Source organism: Mesoplodon densirostris, chromosome 6, assembly GCF_025265405.1.
Source record: "Mesoplodon densirostris isolate mMesDen1 chromosome 6, mMesDen1 primary haplotype, whole genome shotgun sequence".
NCBI lineage: Eukaryota > Metazoa > Chordata > Mammalia > Artiodactyla > Ziphiidae > Mesoplodon > Mesoplodon densirostris.
Genome location: NC_082666.1, coordinates 111,175,793 through 111,196,775, shown reverse-complemented (window position 1 = coordinate 111,196,775; position 20,983 = coordinate 111,175,793). Strand labels below are relative to the sequence as shown.

At 47.6% G+C, this 20,983-nt stretch overlaps 1 protein-coding gene across 2 annotated transcripts in view; it reads left to right on the top strand.

The window, feature by feature from the left end:
• BICD2 (BICD cargo adaptor 2) overlaps positions 1–20,983 on the top strand; it is a 52,164-nt gene that overhangs the window by 21,332 nt on the left and 9,849 nt on the right. For both annotated transcript variants that reach the window (XM_060102419.1, XM_060102418.1), the window contains exons 2-3: positions 13,861–14,073; positions 20,802–20,954. In XM_060102419.1, coding sequence (XP_059958402.1) covers positions 13,861–14,073; positions 20,802–20,954 — 366 coding nt within the window. The remainder of the gene's footprint in view (positions 1–13,860; positions 14,074–20,801; positions 20,955–20,983) is intronic.

The following is a 20,983-nucleotide window of genomic DNA, read 5'->3' as shown; positions in this document are numbered from 1 at the left end:
GGCAGTCTGCACTGAACTTGAGTTACTGGTTCCTCTTCCTTACCTAGCTCCCTGCGTAAGGATTGGGAGGGAGGCCAGCTCCCAAGGCTGCTCCTTCCTGCCTCGGGGCAGAAGCAGACAACGACAGCTTTCTACTGATTAGTAAGTGCTCTGTGCTCCAGGTGGGGCTGAGCCCGGGCCGCCAGGTCCAGCAGGCACAAGTGTGCCAGCAGATGGTGACCATGTGGAGTGACGACTGGAGGGAGTCCTCCCTCCCTGAGCACCAGCTGCCATGTGGCCCAGCTCTGCCCCAGGCTGGTGCCCTGCACCTTGGGGTTCTCAGCACACATTTGCTCTGAGGAGCTGCTTCCCAGGGTGAGGTTCTGGTAGGGACACCACTTAGAACCAGAAAAGAAGTGAGGGTCACTTTAGGGACTTCTCATTCTGGTTGGGGGATAGAGAGAGGCTGTGGTGCTGACTGGGTATAGTAATCAAGACCATTTGTGAGCTGAGGGTGGGTGGTGTTTCTGTCCATTCAAGTGGTTCCCCAGGATGCCAGGCTTTGGAGTCCCAGCTGGGATAGAATTGGGTCCTGAGGGCCTGACAAGTGTTGGCTCTCCTGGTACCACTGGCACCCACCTGAGGCCAGACACTCAGTAAGCATGCTCTTGCTAAAGGCGAACTGAATGCTACCTGGAAAGGTCCTTGTGAAGCTAGCCGGTGGGGTTTCCTATAAGCCTGCACAGGAAGACAATGTGGGGTGGGTACATAATGACCATCCCCAGCCCCTGGTCCCAGGAACAGGATTAGGCAGGAAACCCAACAGAGGGGCCTGGATGGGCAGCTGATAGGAGTCGGGAATTTCCGGGATGCCCACACCCTGCTTGGTAGCCCTTCAGGAAGAGGTGGGAACTGCTGTGAGTGGATGGGACTGGGTCAGCCCAGGAATTCCAGCAAGGAAGTTGAGAATCCCAAATCCCAAGCTTCATTGTGAAAACTGCTCCCTGGAAGCACGCCTTACCTCCTAGAAATGCTTATTAGTCCGGTTCTCCTCGTTTGGCATGTATTGTGCCTGCTGTATCAGATCATCACCCGAAAAACTGGTTCACCTCTTGGTGGATATCGAGCCAAAAGACACGACCAAGCCAAAGAGCAGGAGGAGGAAGTGTTTATTACTTGGCAGCAAGTAAGGAGAACACCAGGGATCTTTCCCAGAGCAGTGTCTCCCCACACATCAAAATTGGGGAGGTTTTTTGTTTTTTTCTTTTCTTATTCAATATTGTTTTTACTTTATTACTCAAGGATATTTCTGAGCTGGATAGTGTGGCAGAACCCCTATCGGATTTGTCAGTGAAAAGAGACAAGAGGAAATGTAATTCTGCCAGCAATATAATAAAGATACAGTTTTAAAGAAAAAGGGCAAAGAAAATGTAAATTTGGTCTGTCTTCTTACCTATAAAGAAGGTAGGCACAAGAGTAAATTATTTTTTTATGTTACATTTATTTCTAAAGGTTTATAAGATATGATTTTAAAATGGGTGTATTTTATGGTTTTTATATTAATTGATACAAACATAGCAAAATACCTATGTGTATAAACTATTTGGCCAGTATCCGCTCACTTCATACCTTTAAGAAAGAGAATATAAGGTCATTTTCAATAATAATTAACTAGTTAATAAAAGCAAGCTAAGATAATTTTTAAAGAATGTTGAACTGAAAAAGTGTAGTGATTCTCAGTGTAGGCATTCCTATGTGGAACAAATTAATGTGTGAATTACAATACAGTTTAAAAGTACACATGCATGTAACTATCCTCTAAAGAGCCTTATAATTTTTGAAGATAAATCTACCACATTTCTGAATAATGTGTTTCAGTCCATAATAATCATCAAAAAACGATCAAGGCTGCCTTCCACATAAGGCGCCCTCTGCCGGACAATATGGGGAAATGAAGAGCTCCATCAAAATGACGCTTTGCCATCTGCATTGTGAGATTATGCTGCACAGAAAAAAGTTCAGTTCCTAAGTGATGTTACACTGTATTGAACAAATATAGAGATTCAACAATCATAAAATTCCCTCAAAAATTGAGGAAGTTTTGGGCTTCCCTGGTGGCGCAGTGGTTAAGAATCTGCCTGCCAATTCAGGGGACACAGGTTCGAGCCCTGGTCCGGGAAGATCCCATGTGCTGCGGAGCAGCTAAGCCCATGCGCCGCAACTACTGAACCTGCGCTCTAGAGCTCGCGAGCCACAACTACTGAGCCCATGCGCCGCATCTCCTGAAGCCCGTGCGCTCTAGAGCCTGTGCTCCACAACAAGAGAAGCCACCGCAGTGAGAAGCCTGCACACTGCAAACGAAGAGGGGCTTTGGCCCCTCTTCCCACCACATTTGGCTTTGAAATCTTAGCCCTGGCACCCTGCAACTCCCCTTCCTGGGCTGAAGCTTGCCCTTGGCCCCCTCCCCATTTGGCACATGCAGCCTCCCCCACAATGTCTGGTTCTGGCTCCAGGTGTCCACATGAATGTGGATGTACTTGAAGCAAGGCCCGGCGTGACCTCACAGCTGAGCTCACTGGGCCTGGGAAGCTTCGGAGCAGTGGGCTGGGTATGGGCTGCAATCCTGTGTCAGGAACGGCGTCAGCCGGCTCACAGCTGGAGCAGCCCTGAGGGGACATCACAAAGGCACTGCCACCACCGCCTCAGAGTCCAAACAGGCACACTGTGGTCCAGGAGGTCATTGCCTTTCTTCCCCAGAGTGGCCAGGGAATTTTGCGGACAGACCTGGGATGGAGGCCAAAGCTGGGCCCCTGAGCTGCCTAGGAACTTTTGGAGGCCCTCCAGTAGGCACTGGCCTGGGAAGTGTGCAGTGAGGCGAGGACAAGCATATCCGCAGCTGGACACCCCAATCAGAGGGTAAATGGTGCTGCTCTGAGCGCTTCCTGGGATAGGGAGGCAGGTTTTGAGATAGACTCAAGCCTGCACAGGATGGTGCAAGGTGGGAGTAAGGATGCTTTGGTCAGAAGAAATTCAGACAGGTGGGCTGAGTGACCAGGGGCATAGATAGTCTCCACTTCTCCCAACTTCAGCCTCCTGGCCTGTGAGCTGGGGCAGAGGGCATACGGGTGAGGTCTCCAGGTTGATAATTCAAAGACATCCATGTTGTTGTCTTAGCTTTATTGAAGTATAAGTGAAATACAATAAATTGCATATATTTAAAGTATTTAATTTGATACGTTTTCATATAGGTGTATACTCATGAGGTCCACAGTGTGATCGAGATAATGAAGGTATTCATCATCCCCACATGTTTCCTCATCCCCATTTGTAACTTCTTTCCTCCTCATCCCCAGGCGACCATGACATATACATTTGTTTGCACTTTCTAGTTTTAAACAAATGGAATCATACAACACATATGATTTTTTTTTTGGTCTGGCATAATTTTTAGATGTACCTTTGTTAATGTGCATATCAATAGCTATTCCTTTTTGATTGCTGAGTGGTATTCCATTGTGTGGCTACTCCACACTTTTTAAAATCTGTTTTCCTATTGATGGTCATTGGGTTGTTTTGAGTTTTTTGTTTTGCTTTGGCTGTTACAGATACACACATTCCTGTATGAGTCTTTGTATAGACATATGCTTTCATTGCTCTTGGGTAAATACCTAAGAGTGGATGGCTATGCCGTATGTCAGATGTATGCTTAACTTTTTAGGAATCTGCCAGATTCTTTGCCAAAGTGGTTGTACCATTTTACTCTCTCCAGCAGCAGTGTAGGAGAGTTCTAATTGTTCCACCCTCATGCCAACCTTGGTAGGGTCAGGCTTTTTTTTTTTTTTTGTGGTACGCGGGCCTCTCACTGTTGTGGCCTCTCCCATTGCGGAGCACAGGCTCCAGACGCGCAGGCCCAGCGGCCATGGCTCACGGGCCCAGCCGCTCCGTGGCACGTGGGATCTTCCCGGACTGGGGCACGAACCCGTGTCCCCTGCATCGGCAGGCGGACTCTCAACCACTGCGCCAGCAGGGAAGCCCAGGGTCAGACGTTTTAATATTCAGTGTTCTAGTAGATATGTAGTGGTAACTCATTGTAGTTATCATTTCCATTTCCCTTGTCACTTAATATGTTGCGCACCTTTTCATGTGATTCCTTCTCATATATATACCTTCTCAGGTGAAGTATCTGTTCAGTTCTTCTGCCCATTTTTTATTGGGTTATTTTTCTTACTGAGTTTTGAGAGTTCTTATATTCTAGATACAAATCCTTTATCAAATGTGTGATTTACAAACATCTTTTTCCCAGTCTCTGACTTCTCATTCTCTTAACTTGCCTAACAGCATAAACTGTAGTTTTGGAGTCCAGATTACCAGTTTCTCCTTCTGTGGGTCGTGTCCAAAGTCACAAACATTTTGTCTTGTTTTCTCCTGGAAGTCTTATACTTTCAACGTTTAAGCCTATGATCCATTTTAAATTACTTTTCATATATGCTGTAAGGTACGGATTGTAGCTCATTTTTTTATATAAGGATATTCATTTATTCCATCATCATTTGTTAAAAGATTATCCCTTCTCCACCAAATTGCCTTTGTACCTTTGTCAAGTCCGTTGGCCATACGTATGGGTCTATTTCTGGATTCTCTGTTCTGTTCAGTACCTCTGTTTGTCCATCTTTATGCCGATAGTATGCTCTCTTAATTACTATAACTTTATAATATTGAAATCAGTTAGTGTTAGTCCTACTCCTTTGTTGTTCTTTTTCAAAGTCATTTTGATTGTTCTAGGTCCTTTGAATTTCCATATGAATTTTAGAATGAGATGTTCAATTTCTACCAAAACAAATACTGGGATTTTGATTGGCATTGTGATGAATTAAAAGCTCCACTTGTGGGGCTTCCCTGGTGGTGCAGTTGTTGAGAGTCCGCCTGCCAATGCAGGGGACACGGGTTCGTGCCCCGGTCCGTGAAGATCCCACATGCCACGGAGCAGCTGGACCCGTGAGCCATGGCCGCTGAGCCTGTGCGTCCGGAGCCTGTGCTCCTCAACGGGAGAGGCCACAACAGTGAGAGGCCCGCGTACCACAAAAAAAAAAAAGATCCACTTGTGGAGAATTGACATCTTAACAATATTGAGTCTTTTGGCCCATGAATAGGTATATCTCTCCATTATTTAATTTCTCTCAGCAATATTCTGTGGCTTTTAATGTATAGATCTTGCACATCTTCTGTCAGATTTAAGCATAAGCATTTAATATTTTTAATGCTATTGTAAATAACATTAAAATTTTCTTCACTTTCTGATTATTCAATCCTAGCATATAGAAATAAGCTTGATTTTTGTATATTAATCTCGTGTCTTGCAGCCTAGCTGAACTCACTTATTAGTTCTAGTGGCTTCTTTGTAGATTTCTTTGGATTTTCTATACAGACTGTTGTGTGATGTGTAAATAAAGACAGTTTTACTTCCTCCTTTCCAATCTAGCTGCCTTTGGTTTTTCTTGTTTCATTGCACTGTAGGCTGGGAACTCCAGTGCAAGGTTGAACAGAAGTAGGGAGACTCAGTTTTTCATCATTAAACAATATTAGCTGACAGGTGTTTAGAAGATGCCCTTTATCAGGTTGAGGATGCTCCCTTCTGTTTGCTGAGAGTGCTTATCAGGGATGAATGTCGAATTTTGTCAGGTTTTCCTGCATCTTTTGAGATGATCCCATAGATTTTCTTTTTTTGTCTTAATATACTGAATTACATTGATTTTTTTTTTCTAGTGATTGCTAATCAACACTACATTCTTTGGATAAACCCCTCTGGATCATGGTTCCTTATCCTTTTTATATATTGGTAGATTTTTGTACTGTCTTTGGTTTTGGTTACAGGGTAATGCTGGTCTCATAAAATTAGGTGGAAAGTATTCCCTGCTTTTCAGTTTTCTGAAAGAATCTGTGTACAGTTGGATTTATGTCGTTCTTAAATGTTTGGTAGACTTCACCAGTGAAGCCATCTGAGCCCAGAATGTTCTTTTTGAGGATTTTAACTACGCATTCAATTGCTTTAGTAGATATAGGACTATTCTGATAATCTATTTCTTGAGTGAGCTTTGGTAGTTTTTGTCTTTCAAGGAATTTGTCCATTTCATCTAAGTTGTCATGTTTGTTGGCATAAAGCTGCTCATGATATTCCCTTATTATGCTTTCTAATGTTTGTGGTGCTCCTTACCCCCACCTCAGTTATTCTGGCTAGAGATTTATCAATTTGATTAATCTTTTCAAAGCACTTGCTTTTTTTTTTTTTTTTTTTGCTGTACGCGGGCCTCTCACTGCTGTGGCCTCTCCCGTTGCGGAGCACAGGCTCCGGACACACAGGCTCCGCAGCCATGGCTCGCGGGCCCAGCCGCTCCGCGGCATGTGGGATCCTCCGGGATCGGGGCACGAACCCGTGAAAGCACTTGCTTTTGAATTAATTTATTTTATCTATATTTTTTTCTATTTCATTCATTTCTACTCTGATCATTATTACTTCCTTTTTTTCTTTGAATTTCATGTGCTCTTCTGGTTTTTTGTTTCTGTTTTTACTTTTTATCGAGGAAAAACATATAGAGCACAAAGCGTAAGTGTGAATTTCCAGATGCTGAACACACCCATATAACAAGCACCCAGATGAAGAATCAGAACATCTCCAGCCCCAGAAGCCTCTTTCAGGGGCCCTCCCCCAACCCAACGGTCACCACTGCCCTCATACCAGCAGAGGTTAGTTTTACTTATTCTTGGAACTGTATATATAAATGGAATCATGCAGTATATCTCTTTTGTGTCTGGCTTCTTTCACCCAATATTATATGAGATTTGTCTCTGTTGTCTAAATAGCAGTAATTTACTCATTTTCATTTCTGTGTAGTATTTCGTCATGTGACTATATCATAATTTTTCCTTCTGTTGACAAAACTTGGGAACTTTCTGGGTTTTGTAAATAATGCTCCTGTAAACCCGCAGGGTCAGAGAACAGGTGTGTGCTTAGTGTTAGTAGATAATAGTTTTCCTAAGTGGTTGTACCAGTTACACTCCCACCACCAGAGGATAAGAGGTCATGAGGGCTTTAGGCATAACAATATGTGTCCTAGTCCACCATCCTGCTGAGCAACTGACTGAATACACAAGCGCACAGCTGAAAAGAGAGACAGTTCTGAGTGGGGCTGGCTGAACTCTCATCACATACCATGTGGGCCCAAAGACTAGCCGTAAACAAGAAACAGCTCCTCCCCTAAGTAATACACAGTCTGTAAGGAGGGTTTAAAACCATGCTTCCAGTGGGGTTTATAGGGTCTGTGTTTAGTACAGAATTTGTGTCTGGGACATAGAGGTGAGGAACATGGCAGCCACCAAGCAGGACTTGAAGGCCTTCATCCCTAGGTCTGTAGAAGGCCCAGAGAACGTTTGGGCTAAGGCCTGGAGGAGTGTTGTCTGGAGAAGACCAAGCACGGTGAGCTGGGGTGAACATGGGGCTCTTAGGAGCTTTGCACCTGGGGCCTAGGCTCTTAGCCTTGTGAGCCTCAGTTGTCTCATCTGTTAAAAGGGCTTAACCGCACAGGGCTTTTAGCTATACCTTGAGCTTTGTGTCCATTACCTGGTCTAGTTTTTAAGATGGAAGTGAGGTTATTGATTGGATTGGTATTTGGTTTTTGTTTTTTTGGTTTTTTTTCCCCGTAACATAGTCATTTAGTGCTATAAATATCCTCCTAAGTCCTTGCTGTAGTGGCATCCCACAAATTCTCACATTCATTTCATTTTCATTTACTTAAAAATACTTTCTATGGGCTTCCCTGGTGGCGCAGTGGTTGAGAGTCCGCCTGCCCATGCAGGGGATACCAGTTCGTGCCCCGGTCCGGGAAGATCCCACATGCCGCGGAGCGGCTGGGCCCGTGAGCCATAGATGCTGAGCCTGTGCGTCCGGAGCCTGTTGCTCCACAACAGTGAGAGGCCTGCATACCGCAAAAAAACAAAAACAAAACCAAAAAACTTTCTAGTTTCACTTTTGATTTCTTCTTTGACCCATGTGTTGGTTAGGTGCCAAATACTTGAGGATTTTCTAGAGAGCTTTACATTATTGATTTCTCATTTAATTCCCTGTGGTTAGAGCAAATTCTCTGTATGGCCTGAATCCTTTTGGGGCATATTTAATGGCCCAGAATATGGTTTGTCTGGGTAAGTGTGTCCTTGAAAAGAATGTGTGTGCTGCTGCTGTCGGGTGGGAGATTCTACACATGCCAATTAGGTCAACCTAGTTAATAGTGTTGTTCATGTCTTCTGTGTCCTTACTGATGTTCTGTCTACTTGTCCTATGAAATCTTGAGAGAAATATGAAGAGTTGGATGTTGAACTCTCCCAACTATAATTTTGGATTTATCTATTTCTCCTTGCAATTCTATCAGTTTTTGCTTCATAGAATTGTAAGGTTCTCTTTGTGACTTAGACTCCTTTTTTTGTTTTTTTGGCTGTGTTGGGTCTTTGTTGCTGCACGCAGGCTTTCTCTAGTTGTGGCAAGTGGGGGCTGCTCTTTGTTGCAGTGCATGGGCTTCTCATTGCAGTGGCTTCTCTTGTTGCAGAGCACGGGGTCTAGGTGCGTGGGCTTCAGTAGTTGTAGCACGTGGGCTCAGTTGTTGTGGCTCACGGGTGCCAGAGAGCAGGCTCAGTAGTTTAGTTGCTCCGTGGCATGTGGGATCTTCCCGGACCAGGGGTCGAACCCGTGTCCCCTGCACTGGCAGGCAGAGTCTTAACCACTGCGCCACCAGGGAAGTCCCTAGACTCCTTATTATTATGAAATGACCCTCTTTGTTGCTGGTGATATTCTTTGCTTTGAAATCTACTTTATCTGATATTAATAGAGCCATTCCAGCTTTCTTTTGATAAGTGTTAGTGTGGTTTATCTTTTTTCATTCTTTAACTTCTTTGAACAACTTTAACGGCTTTATTTATTAATATAATTCACTTACCATACAATTCACTCATGTAAAATGTATGGTTCATTGGCTTTTATATTCAAAGTTGTGCATCTATCACCACAACCAATTTTAGCACATTTTCATTAGCCCCAAAAGATACCCCCTTCACTGTCACCCACTCCAACCTCCCAACTCCACCCCCCACCATGGGCAACCGTTGATATGCTTTCTACCTCTATAGATTTGCCTGTTTTGGACATTTCATATAAATGGAATCATAAAATATGTGGACCTTTGTGACTAGCTCTTTTCACATAGCAGAATATTTTCACATAGCAGAATATTGTACCATGTATCAGTAATTCATTTCTTTTTATTAGCAAATAATACGCTATTGTATGGATAGACCACATTTTATTTATCCCTTCATCGATTGCTGGACATTTGGGCTGTTTCCACTTACTGGCTGTTATGAACATTTGTGTACAAGTTTTAGTGTGGATATATATTTTCTTTTTTAGTTTTTTCCTTTTTTTTTTTTTTGAGTCTATACCTAGGAGTGGAATTGCAGAATCATATGGTAATTCTATGTTTAACTTTCTGAGGATCTGCCAGGCTGTTTTCCAGAACAGCTGCACCATTTTACATTCCCACTAGCAATGTATGAGGGGTCCAGTTTTTCCATACCTTCACCAGCACTTGTTATTTTTCTTTTTTTTTAATTTTATTTTTCAATTATATCCATCCTAGTGGGTGTGAGGTGATATCTCATTGTGGTTTTGACTTGCATTTCCCTAATGTCTGCTGATGTTGAGCATCTTTTTATGAGCTGATTGGCCTTTTTTTTTTTTTTTTAATCTTTGGAGAAATGTCTATTCAAGTCCTTTGTACACTTTTTAAGTTGGTTGTTTATCTTTTTATTGTTGAGTTATAGGAGTTCTTTATATGTTCTGGATACTAGACCCTTATCAAATACAAAATTTAAAAATATTTTCTACTGTTGTATAGGTTGTTTTTTCACTTAATAGTGTCCTTTAATACACAGATTTTTAAATTTTGATGAAGTACAGTTTATCTATTTTTTCTTTTGTTACTCATGCTTTTGGTGTCACATGGAAGAACCCATTGCCAACTAGGTCATGAGGATTTATCCCTATTTTCTTCTGAGAGTCGTAGTTTTAGGTCTTCCATTTAGGTCTCTGATCCATTTTGAGTTAATTGTTATATATGATGTAAGGAAGAGATCCAGGTTCATTCTTTTGCATGTGGATTTCCATCTGTCCTAGCACCATTTGTTGAAAAACTATTCTTTCATCACTGAATTATTTTTGCACCCTTCTCAAAAATCAATTGACCACATATGTGAGGGTTTATTTCTGGACTCTTCTGTTCTGTTGGTCTATATTGTCTGTCCTTATGCCAATACCACACTGTTTTGATCACTGTAGCCTCATATTAAGTTTTGAAATCTTAAGTTTGAGAATTTCAAAACTTAATATGAGTCCTCCCACTGTGTTTTTTTTCAATATTGTTTTAGCTCTTCTGGGCCCCTTTCAGTTCTGTATAAATTTTCATTTCTGCAAAAGAAGGTCATTGGAATTTTGATAGAGATTGCATTGAATCTCTTAATTATCTTTTAAAGGGATTTACATAAGAAGAAGAACAAGCCTTTCATATTTACTCATGTAGTCACCATTTCTGCTGCTTTTAACTCCTTGTAAATCTAGATTTCCATCTGGTATTGTTTTTCTTCTCCTGAAGAATTTTATTTAGCACTTCGTAATGCGTATCTGCTGGTGATAAATTCTTACAGCTTTTGTATATCTGGAGTCTTTATTTCACCTCTGTTTTTGAACAGTTTTCACTGGGTATGGCGCTACAGTTAATAAGTTTTTTGTTTTGATTTTTCAAGATGTTGCTCCACTGTCTCCAGGCTTGTCAGAGAAATCCTGTGTCATCCTTACGCTTCCTTCTCTATAAGTAGTGTATCCTTTTTCCTCTGGCTGATTTTAGTATTTTTTTCCTGCATCACTGGTTTTAAACAACTTTGTGATATGTTTAGTGCAGTTTTCTTCTTATTTCTTGTGCTTGGAGGTTGATGAGCTGCTAAGATTTGTGGATTTATAGTTTCCATCAAATTTGGAAAAATTTCAGTCATTATTTCTTGAAGTTTTTTTTTTATCTGCATCTCTTCCTCTCCCGTAGGGGCTCTTAACTACCCGTGTGTTGGGCTCCTTGAAGTTATCCCACAGCTCGCTCACACTGTGTTTGGTGTTTTCGTCTTTTTTTTTTGTCTATGTGTTTTATTTTGTGTCGTCTTATTGCTGTTTCTTCAAGTTTACTAATCTGTGTTGTGCAGTTTTCCGTTAGTCCCATCCAGTGCCCCTTTCATCTCACACCTTGTAAGTCCATCTCCTCTATCTTCTCTGGTTGCTGCTTGGCATGGCTCAGTGTACCTGAGCCTGTAGAAATCAGTCCTGCCCCGTCTCCCGGCTCTGTCACTGTGTCACTCTGTCCTCTCCTTTCCTCGTGGACTGGCTTCTCTGTCCCTTTGCAGGCCCAGTCACCAGTGATTGGGTGCCAGGTTCTGGGTTTCACTGTGTTGGGAGATGGTGCGGTTATTCCTGTGTGTGTTCGTGGGCTTTATTCTGGGATATAGTTTGATCCTTTCAAGTTTTGCCCTTAAGCTTTGTTGGTCGGGACCAGAGAGCATTTCCCCAGCTCCACTTTGTCCTGACCTGCAAGGGCTCTACCTGCTGCCTGTGGGTTAGGGCTTCCCTCTTGCTGGTAGGAGCAAGTGCTGCTTACAGCCTCTGTCCCTATGGGTGACCGTTTCCTGGCTTCGGTGGCTTCCTCACAGGCTTGCACTGACTGTCCCCTGCGAGGACTGAGGGCCCCTCTGTTCAAAGGTCTACTGCCTTCACTGCCTTGTCCACTCACTCTCTTCCAGTACCACCGCCTTCTCTCAGTCCTGCCAGGCCTCGGTTTCTTTCTGCACCGTGGCTGAAGTTCCTTCCGGGAGGAGTGGGGGGTGTCATGGAGCTTACCTGTGCCCTGCCTCTCACTATCTGGTGTTCAGTGACTTGAAAACTATTGCTTAGTCACATAAACTTCCCAGTTGTTTTTAGTTTTCCACATGGGAGGGAGATCCAGACTCTGTGAGTGTCTTGTCCTGTCAGGAGGTGTAAGTCTCCAGCTCCATTGTCTTTGAAAAGCTGCCTGGGTGCTCATGGGCCCCAGGCTGGGAGCTGGGTGGAGGTGAAGATTCAGGCCAAGGTGTGAATGTGTGTGTGCAGGCGTGTTTAGCCATCCCACCTCAGGATAGCCTCTGATGATGACATGGTGCCTCAGGAGATGCAGGTGCTCCAGCTCGAGATTCAAGGGCGTGTTCTGCTCTGTTTACCCCGTTGTCTGGAGCTTTGGAGAGACACCCATGACCTGGCTGATGCTTTCCAGTACACCTGCCCCATGGGTTGGGTTCTTCCTGCACTTCTAGCAAGTTCTGGTTCGCCCAGGGCTGGTGTGCAGCCGGGGGTTGGGGTTGCCACCCAGGATACGGCAGGTCCTACGTAGACACAGATTTGTGCTTTAGTCTTTCCCTGGGACCAGGATGGAGGAGGTGGAGGACAGCAACAGAAATCATAGAGCTGAGCTGACTTGATTTAAAGAGGAGCCTGTGTCTTCACAGAGCGGGTTCTCAGTGGCTGAGAGCAAATGAACAAGACTCACTCTTGGGAGGGAGAGCAGTTACCCTGACCATACCCTACCCTACTTTATTTAGCCAATCCCCTGCCGACAGAGAAACAAGACACTTTCTACATTTTGATTTTTTATATTACAAACAGTCCTGCTCAGTAACATCCTTATACATGGCGTTGCACGTTTTCCCAGTTGTTTTCTTGGACTAAATTCCTAGACTTCATATTAAATCATAAATGAATGAAAATGTTTCTGTTTCTCTCAAGAGATAAAAGCATCATTTTCTTTGCTCTTTAGGAGCCCTCTCTCTTTTGATTTTCTTCTGTGAGCCAGGAGCCCTGTAAAGAGACAAGGTCTCCCCTCAGAGGTCTGCATGGGCTGGCCAGTGGGCAGGGGGCCCCTGGGGAGGACACACACTACAGGTCTATGTGGGTCACGTCCTGGCTACTGTGATGGTGCAGGGTGAGAGGGAAAGAGAAGCAAAAGTGCTTACTAGGGGCCGTGACACCTGGGGGGACACGACACGATGGCAGGTCCGAGCCGGCCGGGACCTGGGGCATGGACTTGGGCAGGCCAGCACCAATCTTGGTAGTACTTGCCCGTGGGGGCTCCTCCCTGAGCCAGCCACATGCTCCTCTGCCTCTTACAGCCCAAAGCCCTTGCTGGGTCTGGGGATGGTGGGTCCTCTCCCCTCTGGTATTTTTATCTCTGTGCTCAGGCCCTGGACAGGTGGGCAGGGTCTCCTGACTAGGACACACATGGGGTCCTGTTGGCTGATTCTGAGAGTTCTGGTTCACACTCCTGTCCCCTCACTTGTGCCAGGCTTGGGCTTCCACCTTCCCAGGCCTCCCCAGGCACAGGTGTCTTCCAGGATGAGTGAATCAGGATCAGGTAGGGGAAGGGCACTTCCCTGAGTCTCGGTTTCCATATCTGGAGGGAGACCTCAGACCCACCCTGGTTCTGGGGGCTTCCCTCCTGGCCCTGGAGTGGGGCCAGTCTGCTGATGGGGGCCACACTGGCAGAGATGGTGGCTGGGGCCTCCTATCCCTGCCTCGCCCCAGTTCCTCCAGCCCGTCTCTCTATCCCATCCCACCAGGGCTCCTCATTAGCTCCACTCCCAGCTCTTCTGTAACCTCACAGCCCTCGTGTAGCCCTTAGGTAGCCTGCTCCTCCTGTGCCCCCCTCTTCCCCCACGTGTGTGGCCACAGGGTTGCCTCCAGGCTCCCTCTCAAGAGCATCTCATCTCCTGCAGGCATTTGGTCAGGCCCACACGAACCATAAGAAGGTGGCTGCAGACGGTGAGAGCCGGGAAGAGAGTCTGATCCAGGAGTCAGCTTCCAAGGAGCAGTACTACGTGCGCAAGGTGCTGGAGCTGCAGACAGAGCTGAAGCAGCTGCGCAACGTGCTTGCCAACACCCAGTCAGAGAACGAGCGCCTGGCCTCAGTGGCCCAGGAGCTGAAGGAGGTAAGCAGCAGAACTAGGGTGGTCTGCTTGACTGTGGGTGGGTGGGAAAACGAGCCAGTGCTTCCTGGGGGCAGGGCCACCCACAAGTTGTTCCACTCCCAGCCCAGTTTTATGTGGTTCATGGTGGTCCAGGAAGGGCTGAGGGTGGCAGGATCCCAGCTCTGCCCTTGGGCTGATGTGAATCCTGGGTTCCTCACGTGAACAACAGAATTATAGTGTCCACCTGCCAGCTCGTGACAACAAAATCAGAAGGGACCACCACAGGTAGCTCCTGGGATCAGCTCGGCCCCTGACAGGGGCCTGGCCATGAGAGGCCTGGGCCGGTGGAGAGGGGAGGGCAGGCATCCAGTGCCCTCTGAGAGAGGTGGGAGGGTGGGCCACCATTCGCAAGATGGGGTGGGACGGCATCAGGGGAGCAGGCATAACCAGAAGTCTACATGAGCTGCAGTCCTGGCTGTGGCCTTGGGGGGCTCGCTGGTTGTTAGAGCCCACAAGTTCTCATTAGGAAGGGCAAGAGGCCTTGTTCTGGGCTGTGGGAAGACCCACTCTCTGGCCTCTATTCTCCTGGGGGGGAGGTGGGGGAGCCGTGACAGGTGACCAGAACAGCAGATGGTTCTGAGCGGTGGGCAGCTCTGAGGTCGACACCTCAGATGTGAGGGTGTATGGCAGTCAAGGTCCCACAGGGCTGGGAGGGGACACTGGCAAGGTTTGGGGCAGAGCCCAGGATCCGGCAACAGTGGGGGGTAGTGACCCACCCTGGTTTGGGATCAGAGATCCCCAAGGCTTGTGGGCCTGGGAGGAACTTGGCTGGATCCACGGGAAGTGCATGATCTCATTTCCTCCCACAGGAGCATTCTAGTCAGGGTGGGGAGAAGGGGCCATCGGAGCTGTAGATTTGACCACCCAAGTTGGAGACTAGACTCTTTGCTGGCTACGCACCCTTTTCCGGAAGAGCCAGTAAAGATGCTCTGCCCAGCCCAGACTCATTCTGCTCCTTCCCTCTTCCAGAAGGGGGCAGTCAGGAGCGTGGCGGGGGACTTGCTGACTACTGGCTTTGGTGTCAGGAAGTGAGCTCAGCCAGTCCCACACACTGCTATTAAAGAACAGGTCTGGTTGGGCCAGGATTCCTGCTGTTTCCTGTTAGTGCTTCAGGAGGAAGCTTTCTACTCCCCACCCCCATACATCCTCAGTTCATCTTTCTCCTGAGGCCCCACCTGTGCCCCTGATCACTGTAGGAGCTATGTAGGATCACTGTGGAGCCATGCCAGGTTCTTGGTTGGCGTGGAGGCTCTGCATCACTGCCTACTCAGACTAGAACCCTGGTCAGTGTCCCCATCATTGCTGGCTCTGTTTGTACTCCGCTCCCATTACACTCAAGTTACTCTTCTTCTGGTCCTGGCCCTGCTGCTTCTGCCTGAGCTGCTCTGCTGAGCTCCTCCATGGCCGTCCCCCATCCTACAGGAGGCTTGCACCAAGGCTCGGGCCTGGCTGAGAAGCCTGGATCATGAGGGCACAACACCAAGCACTGTCCCTGATAAGCACCAACCTGTACCTGTCTTGGTGTGACCCAGCCGAGGAGGCTTTGCACAGTCGCCATAGGAGATGCCCCTTCCACAGGAGGTCATTTCCCTCCCTGTGCCTCGTCCTGCTGCCGTCCACTGACTGATGGGCCAGCTGTGCTGTGCCCTCTGACCCCCACCCCCACCCCCATCCTTCCACCCTGCGATGACTGGCTTAGGGGTTCATTCCTCCATGCCCAACTCTCCAAGAGGAACTTGTGGCCTCCATCCTGTGACATGTGTAGCAAACATGCTCAGCATGTGGGACAGTTCCAGCTACCCCATAACTTGTCCTCTCAGTGACCCTGTGGGCATCCACTTACTTCCCTCATCTCACAACTTGGGAAACCAAGGTGCAGAAGGTTTGGCTGCATGCCTAAAGTCAGTGGGTCCTGACCTCTGCACTGTGAATGGACGGGCCCTGCCGACTTCTGTCTTGGGACATGGCCTCAGGCCCCATTTTGCAGATGGAGAAGCAGAGACCCAAGGATCTGGGCACGGCCGCAGCTGGCTGGAGGCAGAGTCAGGTCCTTTGCACATGCCGAGGCCTTCCACGGATTTGCCTTGGGAATGGAGGAGTGAGGGCTTCCTGGCGAAGCAGGACTGTGAGTTGTGGAGGGGTCAGCAGCATCTGCCAATTGGGACGCCCCCCTAGGAAAAAGCTTTCTGTCCCATTGGACCCTGGCCTTGCTGTCCTGGTGGACTCTGCACATGTCAGGCCCTGCACAGGCCCAGGTGTAAGTGACAAAGATGTCCCAGCAGAAGTCATGTCGGTTGTCATCTCCCCTGTCCTGGCTAGGAGCCAGGAAAGGGCTTATTTCCTGCTGTGGTGGCATCTGGGCCACCAGGAGCTGCTGGAAGAAAGCAAGGTGTTTGGCCACAAAAGTTAGGTGGTGGGTATGGGTCAGGAGCAGCAGCCCCATGCTCCAGCGTGGAGTGGACAGGCTTGGACAGAAGGACACCTGGCTCCAGAGCCAGGGCATGGAGTTGTCACATGGGCAGACAACCCAGACGTTGCTAACCATCCAAATTCCTCGCTTACTAATTCTGCTTTCCACCCAGCTCTGGTGCTCAGCCTGGTTTTCTACCACTTCACAGCAAGGACAGCCTTTCCACTGTTTCTTGTTCCCCACTAAGGCCTTACTGGGAGCACTTCTAACTAACATTCATACCTCTTCTAGTGTTATTTTGTGATGGTACATGCATTCCCTAAGGCAACTGAAGATTTCTCTGTGACTGTTCTCTGAGCCTCACCAGAGTCACCTGAAACAATTACATTTCTACCAATAGTCTCAAGGTAGTCTGGCCTTTTCCTGTCCTCCTCAAAGCTCTTCTAGCTTCTGGCCATCCCCACCTCCACGGCCACTTCCACATATTCAGGTATTTGTTACAGCAATGTCTTTTTCCTGGTATTAAACCTATATTTATATATTTGTTTTTTCGGGCCACCATAATAGATTGCCACAAACTACTGGCTTAAAACCACAGAATTTTATTCTCTAAGATTTTCTGTATCTGAAATGAAGGTGCTGGCAGGACCGTGTTCCATGTGGAGCCTCTCCAGCTTTTGGGTGCCGGCAACCCTCAGTGTTCCTTGTCTTGTGTTCACATTGCTCCGGTCTCTGCCTCTGTCTTCACCTTCTCCCTGTGCAGGCTCCACAGCTCTGACGGGGCTGGGACATCCCTCCCACCTCCACCCTGGCCTTACATGGGGCCACAGGCCTTTCCTGGGGCTTGGGCTATGGCCTCCTGGCTAAACATCTTGCCCTTTCCTCTGAGGGAAAAATACTGACCAGCTTTGGAGCACTCCTGTGCAGGGCGGTGCTCCCTCCCTGTGCCTTAGCTCCAGCTGTGCCGTGATGGGGCTTCTGCAACATGGGGTACTGGCTGCTCTGCATTCCAGACTCCCAGACCTGACTTCAGTACAACACCCCTCCTCACCTACTCAGGGCCTCACTCAGCAGCAGTTGACACCAGTTGGCAATGTGTGTGCTGTGCGTGGGCGACTATACACGTGCCTCAGTGAACAAGACAGAGCCTAGAGCAGCACCTAGCACAGTTGGTACTCAGTAGTGAAGGAGTGGGTGATGCCCCTCGGGGCGGTCGAGCACCAAGTGCAGTGCCGGTATGGAGACAGCGCCAGTGAAAGGTTTTCTGAGCCACACAGAGAGGCCACATGTTGTCCAGGTCCGTTTCTGTGAACGTCAAGAGAAGGCAAATCCACAGACTGAAAGCAGATTGGTGGTTGCTAACTGGTGTGTGGTTTCTTTTTAGGGTGATGAAAATGTTCCAGAACAGGTAATGGTGCACAACTCTGAATAAGCTATAACCACTGAATTGTATACTTTCAGTGGGTGAACTTCATGGTATATGAATCATATCTCAATAAAAAAACAAAGACGATTCCTGTGCAGGAAGACTGTGCAAGGCTTCAGCTCAGCAGAGGTTTCTGGTGCAACCTGGGCACATAGGCTCTGGGGTGCGGAGGGCTTTGGCCTAGGCCATCAGGCTGGCCTGTGGTCTTAGCTCTTTCTGTCTTTCTGTCCACCTCAGGATCACTTGTTTTATTGAGGGGAGTTGTTAAATTTTAAATAAAGCCCATTTACATTGTTCGTGACCAACAGCTGCCCCTGCCCGCTGCCCCTGTCTCACCATCTTACCTCCTGTGTCCTCCCATACTGAGAGTGGACAGGTGGTCTCAGCAGGTGCATCAGGCTAGGGTGGGCTGAACCACAACAGGTGGGGAGCAACCAACTTGCCTTACACACAGTGGATGCAGCAAGCATGGTTCTTATATAGCAATCATTGTGTTAGTGAGGACTCTCCAGAGAAGCAGACCAGTAGGGGTGTGTGTGTGTAGAGAGAGAGATTCATTGTAAGGGGTTGGCTCACTCAGCTGTGGGAGCTGGCAGATCCAAAACCTGCGGGTTGTGCCAGCTGGCTGGAGACCCAGGGAAGAACTGATGTTGCAGCTTGAGTCTGAAGGCTGTCTTTTTCTTTTTCTCAAGGCCTTCAACTGACTGGATAAGGCCCACCCACATTATGGCGCGTGATCTGCTTTACTCAGTGGGTCTACTAATTTAAATGTTAATCTCATCTAAAAGATACCTGAATGGCATCTAGACTGGTGTTTGACCAAATATCTGGATGCCAGGACCTAGACAAGTTGACACTAAGATTAACCATAACAGTCAGTTGGGTGGTAAACAAGGGAAATGGCCAGAGTCGAGGTATATGCAGAACTTTGTTAGGAAGCAGGTAAGTATATGTTTCCTCCCATTGCGACTCACACTGTTATTTTGTTTATTTTTGCCTAATAGGAGTTTTGCTTTCCGGGGGCCTTGCATTTCTCCAGTCAGTAACTTGGTGTCTGTTTTTTCTGGTGTTGACTCTTGGGTACCTCTTTGGATCACTTATTGAGAAGAATGCCTCAGTCCATTTACTGGAGATTTTGGTACTGAGCGTTTGTCAGGAGTGCTTGATACACACAATGACTCACTCCCCTCTCTGTTGCTTTCTTGAACTTTTTTTCTTATTGGCCCTATTTCATTGTACCAATACAACATTGCTGTTCCGTGTGTACCTATATGGAATCTTAGTGTATGCACGGATGTGATCACAGGAAACCTCAGCACCAGCAGAGAGGCCAGTGTGCTGGGTGAGGAGGACAGAGTGAGCTGTGGGGCCCAGTGGGTGATGGCGCTTCTAGCCGAGGGTCCAGGTGGGGTGGTGTTGGCCTGGGGGGGGTTAGATCTTTGCAGGCATGTGGGTGAAGCTGCTTGGAGCATTGGGAACAGGGATGTGGGGAGAGATGGAGAGTTTGTCTAGGGGATGATTCTGCCCCCATGGCACACTGGCCGTGTCTGGAGGCAGTGTCAATGGTCACAACAGGGGTGGGGGCTGCATCCAGTAGGCAGGGCTCAGGTTGCTGCTAAGCATCCTACAGTATACAAGATGGCCCCAGAATGTGGGCCAAGGGACCCAGGTCCTGGCACACGGCGGGCGCATAGTAGCAGCCAGTTGAGAATTCCCACCAGTCTTTACTTTTTTGTGTGTGGTACGCAGGCCTCTCACTGCTGTGGCCTCTCCTGCTGCGGAGCACAGGCTCCGGACATGCAGGCTCAGCGGCCATGGCTCACGGGCCCAGGCGCTCCGCGGCATGTGGAATCTTCCCGGACCGGGGCACGAACCCGTGTCCCCTGCATCGGCAGGCGGACTCCCAACCACTGCGCCACCAGGGAAGCCCCTCTCACCAGTCTTGATTGCACAGTTACTGCCAGGTCTGCACTGGCCTCTCTCCGTGCATGATATTTGAATCCTTAAGGCACCTCGGAGGCAGGAACTCTTTTTTTAACAACTTTATTGAGATAATTCATATCCCTTACAACTCACCCACTTAAAGTGTACAGTCAGTGGATTTTAGTATATTTACAGATTTATGCACCATCCCAAATCAATTCTAGAATATTACATCATTCCAAGAAGAAACCCCATTAGCAGTCACTCTCCATCCCATCTTCTCCTTGCCCCCCAGCGACCACACATCTGCTTTCTATCTCTGTGGATTTGCCTATTCTGGACATTTCACGTAAGTGGAATCATACAATACAATACATGACCACTAACACCTTTTACTCACGTTGTTTTCAAGATTTATTTGTGTTACAGCGTGTTTTTCTCATCAATTGGTGGACATTTGAGTTGTTTCCACCTTTGCTATTGTGAATAGTGTCTGAACATTTGTGCACAAGATTTTGGTGGACATGTGTTTTCCTTTCTCTCGAGTGCATGCCGAGGAGGGGCATTGATGGGTCAGATGTTAACTCTGTGCTGAACCGTTCGAGTAGCTGCAGACGGTTTCCACAGCACTGCACCACTGTACGTGCTACCAGCAGCATGTGACCGAGGAACTACTTTGAACCCCATTTTACAGATGAAGAAACCAAGGGTCAGAGCAGGCTGAGACCCTGCATTGTTCACTGCCGTACCTCACAGCCCAGGGCCCCAGCTCCTCGCCCGGTGGCCACATCGGGCACCATAGCAGGCCTGGGATTCCAAGTCCCAGCTGCATGGCCACTGTGGTGGGCCCGGCTGCACTGAGCTCCTTCTGCCCCAGGGGTGGTGAGACCAGCTAGGGCAGGCTGCTCACACCTGCCTTCCTCCTGGCAGATCAACCAAAATGTAGAGATTCAGCGTGGCCGCCTGCGGGATGACATCAAGGAGTACAAGTTCCGGGAGGCCCGCCTGCTGCAGGACTACTCGGAGTTGGAGGAGGAGAACATCAGTCTGCAAAAGCAGGTGTCTGTGCTCAGGCAGAACCAGGCAAGTATCTGGGCTGGGCAGGTGGGACA